Here is a 12,965-nt window from a genome sequence, read left to right on the forward strand (position 1 = left end):
GCCGCCTTTAGGCAGTCAGGGACCTCTCCCTCACACAGTGAGGCATTAATCACTTCCCTGGCCCAGCCGCCTGTTCCATCCCTGCTAGCTTTTATTAGCCAAGAGGGGCAAGGATCCAGAACAGAAGAGGTTGCACGCACCTGTCCAAGCACCTTGTCAAGGTCCTCAAGCTGCACCAATTGAAACTCATCCAAAAAATCATGACCAGGCTGTGCTCCGGATACCTCATTTGATTCAACTGCTATAACACTGGAGTCCAAGTCTTGACAGATGCAAGAGATTTTATCCTGGAAGTGCCTAGCAAATTCATTACAGCGTGCTTCGGATAGTTCTACCGTGTCCCTAGGGCCAGAATGTACTAGCCCTCTGACAACTTTAAAAAGCTCCGCCGGACAGCAGATAGAAGATTTAATAGTGGCAACAAAATATTGTTTTTGTGCTGCCCGTACTGCCCCTAAATACAGCTTGCTATAGGCACTTACCAGTGCATAATTGCATCCCTCAGGAGTTCGTCTCCATCTGCACTCAAGCCGTCTCCTGTTTAATTGCTCTCAGCTCTGAAGTATACCATGGAGCTGAAGGAGCTCTACATAGGAGAGGGCGCACAGGAGCGATCATGTCAAATGCCCGGGTCATTTCAGCATTCCATAGTTCGACCAGGGTTTCGACAGGAGCACCAGCCCTATCAGCCGGAAAACTCCCCAGAGCCTTTTGAAAACCATCCGGATTCATTAGTCTCCGGGGGCGGACCATCTTAATGGGTCCTCCACCCTTGCAGAGGGGAAAAGCTGCTGTAAGTCTAAACCTCAACAAGCGGTGATCTGTCCATGACAAAGGGGCTGATGTAAGACTCCCTACATTCAGATCACCATCTCCATGTCCAGTTGCAAAAATCAGGTCTAGAGTATGCCCTGCCACGTGTGTTGGGCCAGTAGCATATTGGGACAGCCCCATGGTTGTCATGGAAGCCATGAAGTCCTGAGCCGCCCCAGATAAGGCGGCCTCGGCGTGGATGTTGACATCCCCCAGCACAAACAGTCTGGGTGATCTCAACAATACAGCCGAGACCACCTCCGTCAGATCAGTTAGGGAGTCTGTTGGGCAGCAGGGTGGGCGGTACACCAACAGAATCCCCACTCTGTCCCCCTGATCCAACACAAGGTGCAAATACTCCAGACCAGTAGATGCATGGACATGGTGCTTGGAGAGAGAGATGGAACTCCTATAGACCACAGCAACCCCCCCTCCCCGGCCCTCAGATCTACCCTGATGCTGAACCAAGTACCCCGGTGGGCACAGCTGGGAGAGACTAACTCCTCCCTGCTCACCCACCCAGGTCCCAGTTATACATGCCAGATCAGCTGCCTCATCCACAATTAAATCGTGGATGAGAGAGCTCTGATTATGTACCGATCTGGCATTTAAGAGCAGCATCCGGAGATCGGAGAGCTGGCTGATAGGGCAACCAACAAACCTGTGGGTGTGTGGAGGACCGGAACCCAGCACAGCCGTTAACTGCCTGGGCCGAGTTCCCCTCACCTGGCAAGTCCTCCACACAGCGTCATATCTCCCTCTACCCGTCACTACACTAATTGGGGCCACCTCAAATCTTCCAAGTCGACTTTGACTCCTCTCTCCCAGGCACATGATGCAACCCCCCACAACACACACTCACACCATACACCCCCACACACAAAAAGGGCCTTCAACTATTGTAACCTGTTTTAACTAAGATGTGCCTTCACAGTCTTATACATTGATGTTAATTGGATTTCCAGCAACTTCTTTCATGCTGATATGTATCCCTATTTTTCTGTTTCCATAATAAGGTCACTGACTACATTTTATTAGTTATAGTGTGCAAGAGATGAATAAATAGCATGTATTATAAAGACTTGGCAATTTGCTGGGGTGCCACTGAAGGGCTTTGCAGGCCTCCAAAACACTCACAGGCAACAGGTCAGCAACCCCCTGTTCTACACTCATAATATGATTTCCCCATTTCTGAAATCTTTCATGACATTAAAGACTTAAGCTACTTCTGAAGCTCTTTCCATGTTCCAAGCAGTTCTATGGTTTCTCCCTTGTGTGAATTCTTTGATGCAAAGTGAGAGAGGAATTTCTAGTAAAGCCTTTTCCACATTCCAGGCATTCATATGGCTTCTCCCCAGTGTGAATACTTTGATGGGCAGTGAGTTGCTGTTTCCTACTGAAGTTCTTTCAACATTCTAAGCACTTATATGGTTTCTCCCCAATGTGAATACTTTGATGGTCAGTGAGTTTCTGTTTCCTACTGAAGCTCTTTCCACATTCTAAGCACTTATATGGTTTCTTCCTAGTGTGAATACTTTGATGGTCAGTGAGTTGCTGTTTCCAACTGAAGCTCTTTCCACATTCTAAGCACTTATATGGTTTCTCCCCAGTGTGAGTTCTTTGATGGGAAGTCAGATTTATCTTCTGGTGGAAGCTCTTTCCACATTCTAAGCACTTATATGGTTTCTCCCCAGTGTGAATACTTTGATGGGCAGTGAGTTGCTGTTTCCTACTGAAGCTCTTTTCACATTCTAAGCACTTATATGGCTTCTCCCCAGTGTGAACACTTTGATGGGCAGTGAGTTGCTGTTTCCTACTGAAGCTCTTTCCACATTCTAAGCACTTATATGGTTTCTCCCCAGTGTGAATTCTTTGGTGGGCAGCAAGTATGTTTTTCCAACTGAAGCTCTTTCCACATTCTAAGCACTTATATGGTTTCTCCCCAGTGTGAATACTTTGATGGGCAGTGAGTTGCTGTTTCCTACTGAAGCTCTTTCCACATTCTAAGCACTTATATGGTTTCTCCCCAGTGTGAATTCTTTGATGGGCAGTGAGTGCTTGTTTCCTGCGGAAGCTCTTTCCACATTCTAAGCACTTATATGGTTTCTCCCCGGTGTGAATTCTTTGGTGGGCAGCAAGTATGTTTTTCCAACTGAAGCGCTTTCCACATTCTAAGCACTTATATGGTTTCTCCCCAGTGTGAGTTCTTTGATGGGAAGTCAGATTTATCTTCTGGTGGAAGCTTTTTCCACATTCTAAGCACTTATATGGCTTCTCTCCAGTGTGAATACTTTGATGGTCAGTGAGTTTCTGTTTCCTACTGAAGCTCTTTCCACATTCTAAGCACTTATATGCTTTCTCTCCGGTGTGAATTCTTTGATGGGGAGTGAGTTGCTCTTTGCAACTGAAGCTCTTTCCACATTCCAAGCATTTATACGGTTTCTCCCCAGTGTGAATACTTTGATGGGAAGTGAGTTGGTTTTTCCTACTGAAGCTCTTTCCACATTCTAAGCACTTATATGGTTTCTCCCCAGTGTGAATTCTTTGATGCAAAGTGAGAGAGGAATTTCTAGTAAAGCACTTTCCACATTCCAGGCATCTATGTGGTTTCTCCCCAGTGTGAATTCTTTGATGGGAAGTCAGATTTATCTTCTGGTGGAAGCTTTTTCCACATTCTAAGCACTTATATGGCTTCTCCCCAGTGTGAATACTTTGATGGTCAGTGAGTTTCTGTTTCCTACTGAAGCTCTTTCCACATTCTAAGCACTTATATGCTTTCTCTCCAGTATGAATTCTTTGATGGGGAGTGAGTTGCTCTTTGCAGATGAAGCTCTTTCCACATTCCAAGCATTTATACGGTTTCTCCCCAGTGTGAATAGTTTGATGAAAAGTCAGATGTATCTTCTGATGGAAGCTCTTTCCACATTCTAAGCACTTATATGGTTTCTCCCCAGTGTGAATACTTTGATGGGAAGTGAGTTGGTTTTTCCTACTGAAGCTCTTTCCACATTCTAAGCACTTATATGGTTTCTCCCCAGTGTGAATTCTTTGATGCAAAGTGAGAGAGGAATTTCTAGTAAAGCACTTTCCACATTCCAGACATCTATGTGGTTTCTCCCCAGTGTGAATACTTTGATGGGCAGTGAGTTGCTGTTTCCTACTGAAGCTCTTTCCACATTCTAAGCACTTATATGGTTTCTCTCCAGTGTGAATTCTTTGATGGGCAGTGAGTTGGTTTTTCCTATTGAAGCTCTTTCCACATTCTAAGCACTTATATGGTTTCTCCCCAGTGTGAATTCTTTGATGGCAAGTCAGATGTGTCTTCTGACGGAAGCTCTTTCCACATTCTGAGCACTTATACGGTTTCTCCCCAGTGTGAATACTTTGATGAAAAGACAGATGTGTCTTCTGACGGAAGCTCTTTCCACATTCTAAGCACTTATATGCATTCTCCCTGGTGTGAATTCTTTGGTGGGCAGCGAGTTTGTTTTTCCAACTGAAGCTCTTTCCACATTCTAAGCACTTATATGGTTTCTCACCGGTGTGCATTCTTTGATGCAAAATGAGACTTGCCTTGCAGCTAAACCTCCTTTCACATTCCAAACATTGATATGCTTTCTCCCTTTTCTGGTTTTTGTAGTGGGCTTTTTTACACTTTCTTTTAGAATTCAGACTTTTCGAACAATGAAAATATTTATTTCTTTTCCTTCTTTGATCTGATTTTTCTCGGATGGCAGTTTTATGGTAGCCACTACCCTGAGAAGCGCAAGATTTATTCCTCCTTTTCTCTTCTGCTTCAGGTTTCCTTCTCTGCTCTTCCCTCTTTTCAGATCTGTCTCTTTTCCATCTCTCTTTCCCACATAGTTCTCCCTTCCTCTTGGCTTTCCATTCATCACCTTCTGCAAGGAAGAGAGAAACTGATAAGAGCATGAGGGAAGAAATGGATCCTCAAATCACTGAACAATCCCAAATAACTTTTGTGATAAAGGAAGAATTGACAGGACTTAGATGGGAGACGGATCTTACTCCAGGTTGAACAGTCTCTGTTGTCTGGCATTCACTGACAATTGGAGTGATACAGACTGTCAGATTTGGACCACGGTGATCTGGGTTCAGCTCCCAGTCAGAGGTTAATCCCATTGGGTGGTCCTGGGCCAATCACTCTCATTCGGCCTAGCCTACAAAGTTGACAAGGTAAATAAAGCAACTGCAGATATTCTCTTCTGAACTCTGGAGCAAGTGAAGTGAGAGAATGAAAAGGGGAGGCTCCATCCTTCAGTGGCAGAGAAAGTCTATTGCAAGGAGAAGGTCCCAAGGTGAATCCCCCACTTCAGCAGTTAAAGGACCTCAGAAAAAGCCCTCAAACGTGATGCCAGTAAGAGCAAATACTCCTGGATTAGTTGGCCAATGACTATGGCAGGGCTGCTGAGTCAGACCTCTGGGATTCTAACATTGTTCTCATCTATATTTGTATTTCTTGTGACTCTTAAAGTTTCTTTGTGCTGATTCGTGTACTGCTGTTTTGATTATGTTGTGATTCTAGCATCTTGTATAGATCTCTAACCATTTTTTATACTCCATGTGAATTTTTGTTCAGAATAAGATGATGTACATGTTTTAAATCAATAAAAATAGACAAATTGTCTTTTTCAAAAAGAACAGAAGGAATAAAAAGGGAAGTGGACTCGCGCTATATGTTAAAAATATATATCCCTGCACAGAAATACAGGGAGATGAACGGAGCTATGAAGAAATCATGTCAGACTTTGAAGCTCTGGGAAGGAAACTCAAGGACTTTGGGGCTCAGATAGTTTTTTCATCCATCCTTCCAGTACATAGCAGAGGAGTAGAAAGGGAAATAAAAACGTGTGAATGAATGGCTATGAAGGTGGTGCCGACGTGAGAGATTTGGATTCTGGGACCATGAGCTACGCTTCCTGGAAGATGGACTGCTGGCAAGTGATGGGTTGCATCTCACAAGGACTGGGAGGAATGTGTTTCGCCACAGCCTGGAGGGCTTTAAACTGAATCATAAGGGGGAGGGAGATGTAATCTTGGTGGTAACGACTGACGAAGGCTTGTGCACGGTAACGGGAACAGAGAGATCGGCTATAATAGGGCCCAGTAACAATCCTCAGAAAAACGTAGTAAGGAAGCCAAGCCATAAATCACATGGTCTTTGATGTCTGTATACTAATGCGCAGAGCATGGGAAACAAGCAGGACGAACTTGAACTCTTAATACAGGAGGGTAATTACAACTTGATAGGTGTAACTGAAACTTGGTGGGATGACTCCCATGACTGGACTATAGCAATTGAAGGATATAACTAGTTCAAAAAGACAGAAGGAATAAAAAGGGAGGTGGAGTCTCACTATATATTAAAAATATATATCCCTGCACAGAAATACAGGAAGATGAGCTTGATAGCTCCACCGATAGTATCTGGATTAAAATTAATGGGGCAAGTAATGAAAGGAATGTGGTGCTTGGAGTCTACTACCGACCACCCAATCAAGGAGAAGACGAGAATGTAACTTTTGCAAAGCAAATTGCCAGTGTTTCGAGGAGGCATGATGTAGTAGTAATGGGGGACTTCAATTATCCCGATATCTGTTGGGAGACAAACTCTGCCAAACACAGTCCCTCAAAGAAAATTCTGACTTGTGTTGGATATAACTTTCTCCTACAGAAAGTGGAGGAAGCAACCAGAGGATTGGCTATCCTGGACTCGATTCTAGACAATAGAGATGATTTGGTGGATAAAGTGGCAGTTACGGGAACACCGGGGGGAAGTGACCACACCATATTTGAATTCTTGATTTTAACAGAAGCAAAAGCTGAGAGTAGCCATACACGCACCCTGGACTTCAGGAAAGCTGATTTTCATAAACTCAGAACAATTGTAAGTACGGTTCCATGGCAAGCGACCCTTATGAGAAAAGGAGTCTATGATGGGTGGGAGTTTCTAAAAAAGGAAATTCTAAAAGCTCAATGGCAAGCAATTCCAACAAGGAAAAAAGGGGGAAAACAGCAGAAGAAGCCAATGTGGCTTCACAAGAAGCTTAGAGATGACCTGAAAAGAAAAAAGGACACATACAGGAAGTGGAAAGAAGGCCAGGCCACAAAGGAAGAGTACAGGCAGGTACAACGGAATTGCAGAGATGGCGTCAGGAAGGCTAAAGCTGAGAATGAGCTGAGGTTAGCGAGGGATGCTAAAAGCAACAAAAAAGCTTTCTTCAGGTACGTCCGTAGTAAAAGACAGAGAAAAGAAATGGTGTCACAGCAACTCAATGAGGATGGCAAAATGATAACAGATAACAAAGAAAAGGCAGAAGTGCTCAATTCCTACTTTGGCTCAGTCTTCTCCCAGAAAAGGGTCTATGACCCTCCCAGGAAACATGAAGTGGAAGGGGCAGGATTGGAGCTTGAGATTGATAGACAAACGGTCAAGGAATACCTAATCACTTTCAACGAGTTCAAATTGGCAGGGCCCGATAAACTGCATTCTAGAGTATTGAAGGAACTGCCTGAAGAACTCTCGGAATGATTGTCTATTATCTTTGTGAAATCATGGAGGACTGGTGAACTGCCCGATGACTGAAGGAGAACTAATGTAGTCCCTGTCTTCAAAAAGGAGGAATCGGGGAACTATAGACCAGTCAACCTAACATCAATCCCTGGAAAAACTCTGGAGCAGATTATAAAGCAGTCAATCTGTAAGCACCTTGAAAACAATGCAGTGATTACTACGAGACAACATGGATTTATGAAAGACAAATCCTGCCAAACTAATCTTATCTTGTTTTTTGATTAGGTAACTTCCCTTGTGGACTGTGGGAATGCTGTGAACATAATATATCTCGACTTCAGCAAAGCTTTTGACAAAGTGCCCCATGACATTCTGATTAGCAAGATAGCTAAATGTGGGCTGGATGGAACAACTATCAGGTGGATCAACAGTTGGCTCCAGAATCATACCCAAAGAGTGCTTATCAGTGGTGCCTTCTCAAACTGGGCAGAAGTAACAAGTGGGAGCTCGGTCCTGGGTCCAGTGCTCTTCAACATTTTTATTATCGACTTGGATGAGGAGGTACAGAGCATGCTTATCAAATTTGCAGCTGATAAAAAATTGGGGGGCATAGCTAATACTGTGGAAGACAGAAACAAAATTCAAAGAGGCCTTGATAGGCTGGAGCATTGGGCTGAAAACATCAGAATGAAATTCAACAGGGATAAATGCAAAGTTCTACACTTAGGAAAAAGAAACCAAATGCACAGTTATAAGACTGGCTCAGCAATACGACATGTGAGAAAGATCTTGGAATTGTGGTTGATCACAAGCTGAATATGAGCCAACAGTGTGATGTAGCTGCAAAAAAGGCAAATGCTGTAGTAGGCTGCATTAAGAGAAATATAGTTTCCAAATTGCGTGAAGTATTACTTCCCCTCTATTCAGCACTGGTTAGGCCTCATCCTGAGTACTGCGTCCAGTTCTAGTCTCCGCACCAAGAAGGATGCAGACAAACTGGAATAGGTTCAGAGGAGGGCAACAAAGATGATCAGGAGACTGGAAACCAAGCCCTATGAGGAGAGGCTGAAAGAACTGGGCATGTTTAGCCTGGAGAAGAGAAGACTGAAGGGAGATATGATAGCACTCTTCAAGTACATGAAAGATTGTCACACAGAGGAGGGCCAAGATCTCTTCTTGGAGAGTGCAGGACACGGAATGGGCTCAAGTTGCAGGAAGCCAGATTAAGACTGAACATCAGGAAAAAATTCCTAACTGTTAGAGCCATACGACAATGGAACCAATGACCTAGAGAAGTAGTGGGTTCTCCGACACTGGAGGCATTCAAGAGGCAGCTGGACAGCCATCTGTCGGGAATGCTTTGATTTGGATTCCTGCATTGAGCAGGGGGTTGGACTCGATGGCCTTGTAGGTCCCTTCCAACTCTACTATTCTATGATTCTATGATAGGGAAGGCTTTTCTTACCGTCTGAGTCCCTTTCCCTATAACAACGTGGTGCTCTCCAGAGTTTGTTGGAATCCCATTCTCATCAGCCCCAGTCAGCGTGGACAATGGTCACCGCTTATGGGAGTGAGAGTCCAGGAATCTGTGGAGCACGCCATGATGGCTACCCCAGTCTTAAAACGGTCCTCCTCTCCCCCACATCATATAATGCACTGCCACCACTCTGCTCCAGGTCTAGGAAAAAGGATAAACTAGGAGGAAAGCTTTGGATGTGTCTCCCCAAAGCCCAGAATGCCAAATGTTGCACCTCGTAGGCCATATTAGAAACTCAAATGGAGCTCAGCTATGCTGTGTTATAGCACTTGGGGAAACATTTTAGTGAAAAATTCCAGCTAATTGGACCATTGTTTTAGAAGGGCATAACTAGAGATCTGTTCAGAGAGAATAGATGGCTGTCCATTCAAGTTATCTGCAGAAGATTAAGAATCCCTGTTGAAATAGGTGGCAGTACATCAGAATATTCGGGTGCATTAAATGTAGAAATATGGAATTTGAAAACAGGTATTACGACCAATACCCTGGACAGCGAAAAGACAATTAAACCAGAACTATCACTAGAAGCTAAAATGATGAAACTGAGGATATCATACTTTGGACACATAAGGAGAAGATATGATTCACTAGAAAAGACAATAATGCTGGGGAAAACAGCAGGGAATAGAAAAAGAGGAAGGCCAAACAATAGATGGATTGATTGCATAAAGGAAGATCTGAACAGGGTGGTTTATAACAGATGCTACTGAAGGTTGTTGATTCATAGGGTTGCCATAAGTCATAATCGACTTGAAGGCACATAACAAATTACAACGGAACCTGCCTTACCGAGACAGGACAGAGTCCCACAAATCCCCTCCATGACTTCGCTATGCAGAGCTCTCTGGTCAGGATTCAGCAAAGCCCACTCCTCTCCCGTGAACTGCACAGCCACATCCTCCAAAGACACTGGATCCTAAAAGAAATATAATTCAATTTGTCATCATAGCAAGCATAAAGATTATCTCCTACCTATGTGGGAAACGTAGTTAAGGTGAGGTGGCTGGTCATTGTTCTAAGGACAGAAACCTTCTTAAATGGCATTCACAGCTTTTGTTGAGGTGGCTTTGGGAGACGCAAAGAGGAGGAAAATTCATTCAGACCCAGGGACAGAGAGGCACCCAGGCTGCCCCCTGCCTTTCCCACTTCTGAGTCTTTCCCCTACCTGATCTGGGGCGACAGCAACAGCTTCTCCTCCACCAGAAAGGGGAGATGATTTAGCAGGTCTTGCCGACATGATTCCATCCCCTGTGAGAAAGAAAATGGGCCCAAAAGCCACTAGTATACCGTATGCTATTGTCAGAGATTTAACCATAGAGGTATAACTGCACAAGGGTTCTTCTCAGCTGAGTGAGTTTCAGGTATTTATGCACAATTTATGTTTCAGTTGTGTGATAAAACATCTCTCCTCATTTGAGCTCTAAGCCAGAAATCAAAGTGATGGTTCCCACGTAAAAATTTATGATGTAAGTAGGAGCATTTCTGAGCAGTGGAAAAGGCTGGAGACAAGAGTGGAAAATGGAAATTCAAGTTGATCCTGACTTATGGTGTTTAGGGTTTTCATAGTAAGCGGTATTCAGAAAGGGTTTACCATTGACTTCCTCTGGGACTTAGGGGCAGTGACTGAACCCTGCTCTCCCAGGTCGTAGTCCAACACCTTAACCACTGTACTGCCTTCAAGTCGATTCTGACTTATGGTGACCCTATGAATAGGGTTTTTATGGTAAGCTGTATTCAGACGGGGGTTACGATTGCCTTCCTCTGGGGCTGAGAGGCAGCGACTGGCCCAAGGTCACCCAGTGAGCTTCATGGCTGTGTGGGGATTTGAACCCTAGTCTCCCAGGTCGTAGTCCAAAACCTTAACCACAACATCACACTGGTTCTCGCAGGCAAAATCAACAGAGACAGACCAAACGGAAACACGCCCCATTCATCTTTACCCAGCGGCCTCTGCCTGGGGTCCAATGGAGTCCTCTCTGCCTCAGGGAAATCCATTCCTGTTTCTCCACAGAGACCCTTTTCCTGAAAAGCATAATAAGAACTCAAGTCATATAATGGGGAGCAGAATTAAAAAAGGAGTGACAGAGGCAATACCACAGGAATGTTTCATATAGAAAGGAAGGATAGATGCAAAACCTTTATTTATTTATTTAATTAATTTATTTTATAAATAAATAAATAAACATTTGATATAGAAAGGAAGGATAGATGCAAAACCCTTAGAGATACTTGATATCGGGGTAGCCAACGTGGTGCCCTTCAGATGGGACCAGACTCCAATTCACATCAGCCCCAGACAATACCATGAATGGCCAGCGATTATAGGACTTTTACTTCAACAACATCTGGAAGGCTTCATCTAGACCAGGGACAGCCATCTTACCTGCCGCTCTGCCTGCTTCTCGTCCTCTGCCACGTTCAGCAGGAGACCTTCTGCCAGGGCCACTGCCTGGGAACTGGTCTCGGCCCCACATTCCCTCACCCAGCTCTCCATCTCTGGGGGCAGGACAGCTAGGAACTGCTCCAGGATCACCTTGTCCACGATCTGGTTCTTTGAGTGTCGCTCTGGCTTCAACCATTCACGGCAAAGAAGGTGGAGTTGGCTGCAAGCCTCTCGGGGCCCCTCAGCTGCCTGGTAGCGGAAACACCGGAACTGCTGGCGCTGCACATCTGAGCTGAGGGGATTCTTCCCCAAGATCTTCTGCACATTTTCCCCTAGGCATTCCTCCGCATGGGTCTCAGTCTTGATGGCATCAGGGCCAAGTCCTGCTTCAGGGGTAGATGGGTCTTGCTGTTCCATCTTTGATCTCTTGGCCTTTCACGGGGTCCTCATCCCTTCTCTGCTTCTGGGAATAGTTTTCTGCCTTCTGAGGCCACGTTCAGAAGGAGCAGGTCCACTTATTCTATGAGCGAAGCCATACAGGGATCACTATGCCCAGGCCGAAGGCTTGCAGAGCAGGAAAGATGCTGGGTAAGAATAGTCAAATGTGAGGATTATTGTTTCTACCATATAACCTTTGATAAAAACCCAGTGATGGAGCCTACGTCTTACTTTGAAGATGGGTGTCTGGATGGTTGACAGATCTCTGATAGCAGCTCCAAAGGGCCCCAGGAACCAGCATCATCCTCATTACCATCTTATTCTTAATTAAAAACAAGCTAAAGGGGAGACCCTTTCAGAAGACAGGCTGTAGCTCAGTGGTAGAGCAGCTGCTTTGTACACACAACGTCCCACTTTGAATCTCCAGGTAGGGCTGGGAAAGACTACCTGCCTGTAATCCTGGAGAGACGCTGCCAGTCAGTGCGGACAATACTGAGCTAGATGGGACAATTGTCTAATTCAATATAAGATCCTATACTCCCTAACTTATCTCTGAACTTTTACAAGCCTCACCTGGAATACAGAATTTTGGTTTAATTGTGAATGAAATACGTTATTCCTTTCATCTCTTGATAGATTTGCTTATCTTTAGAACTGTCCCCCTTCAGAGTTAAACGTGAGCTATATTGTTGCATATTAAATTAAATTGGAACGCTGCAGTTCCTGGAGTTTATGACCTGGTTGTGATAAGGAAATGGAAAGATCTTTGAGTATAATGTGGTGGAAGAAAGCAATGAACCTACATTTTTGGGATTGTCATCATAAATTAAGGAAGAACTGATTTTACCTTCACCTCAGCAGGCATTGAGTGATGGGATATGGATGCGGGTGGGGGCTGCCCTGTCCTGTAGGCTCTCTTCACCTATTTACCCTTTTAATAAAACACGGTTGTTCACTTTCAGTCGGGGTCTTCCGAGTTTGATTCCTTTCATGAAAAGATTGCCAATTTTCAGTAGCACTTTCTATTCACACTTAAAGGTCCCTTCTGTATCCCAGGGGTTACTTGCCTGGATGGGCACATGTGTGATAACACCAGTCAGTGTGTGAATAACGGGGGCATTGATAGGCATACTTTCAATTGCCCCTTAATTCAAAGTGGTGCCCTGGCCTTGCTGGGGAGGGAGAGGTAGCTCTCCTCCCTGATTTGGATGGATCTGCTGAACAGGCCTCCTGTGCGCCCTGCTCTGTGAAAACCTTTCCAC

The 12,965-nt window shown here is 44.7% G+C and overlaps 1 protein-coding gene across 1 annotated transcript; it reads right to left on the reverse strand.

Annotated features, from left to right (window-relative positions):
- Positions 1-2,214: 2,214 nt before the first annotated feature.
- On the reverse strand, positions 2,215-12,337 carry LOC133381481 (zinc finger protein 420-like). The gene is made up of 6 exons (XM_061620635.1): positions 11,935-12,337; positions 11,266-11,849; positions 10,823-10,904; positions 10,048-10,130; positions 9,672-9,798; positions 2,215-4,712 (listed from the first exon to the last, which is right to left on the reverse strand). The coding sequence occupies exons 2-6, from the start codon at positions 11,680-11,682 to the stop codon at positions 2,221-2,223; spliced, it is 3,201 nt and encodes a 1,066-aa protein (XP_061476619.1). The 5' UTR covers positions 11,683-11,849; positions 11,935-12,337; the 3' UTR covers positions 2,215-2,220.
- Positions 12,338-12,965: the final 628 nt, after the last annotated feature.

This window comes from Rhineura floridana, chromosome 3, assembly GCF_030035675.1.
Source record: "Rhineura floridana isolate rRhiFlo1 chromosome 3, rRhiFlo1.hap2, whole genome shotgun sequence".
In the NCBI taxonomy this organism is placed as follows: domain Eukaryota; kingdom Metazoa; phylum Chordata; class Lepidosauria; order Squamata; family Rhineuridae; genus Rhineura; species Rhineura floridana.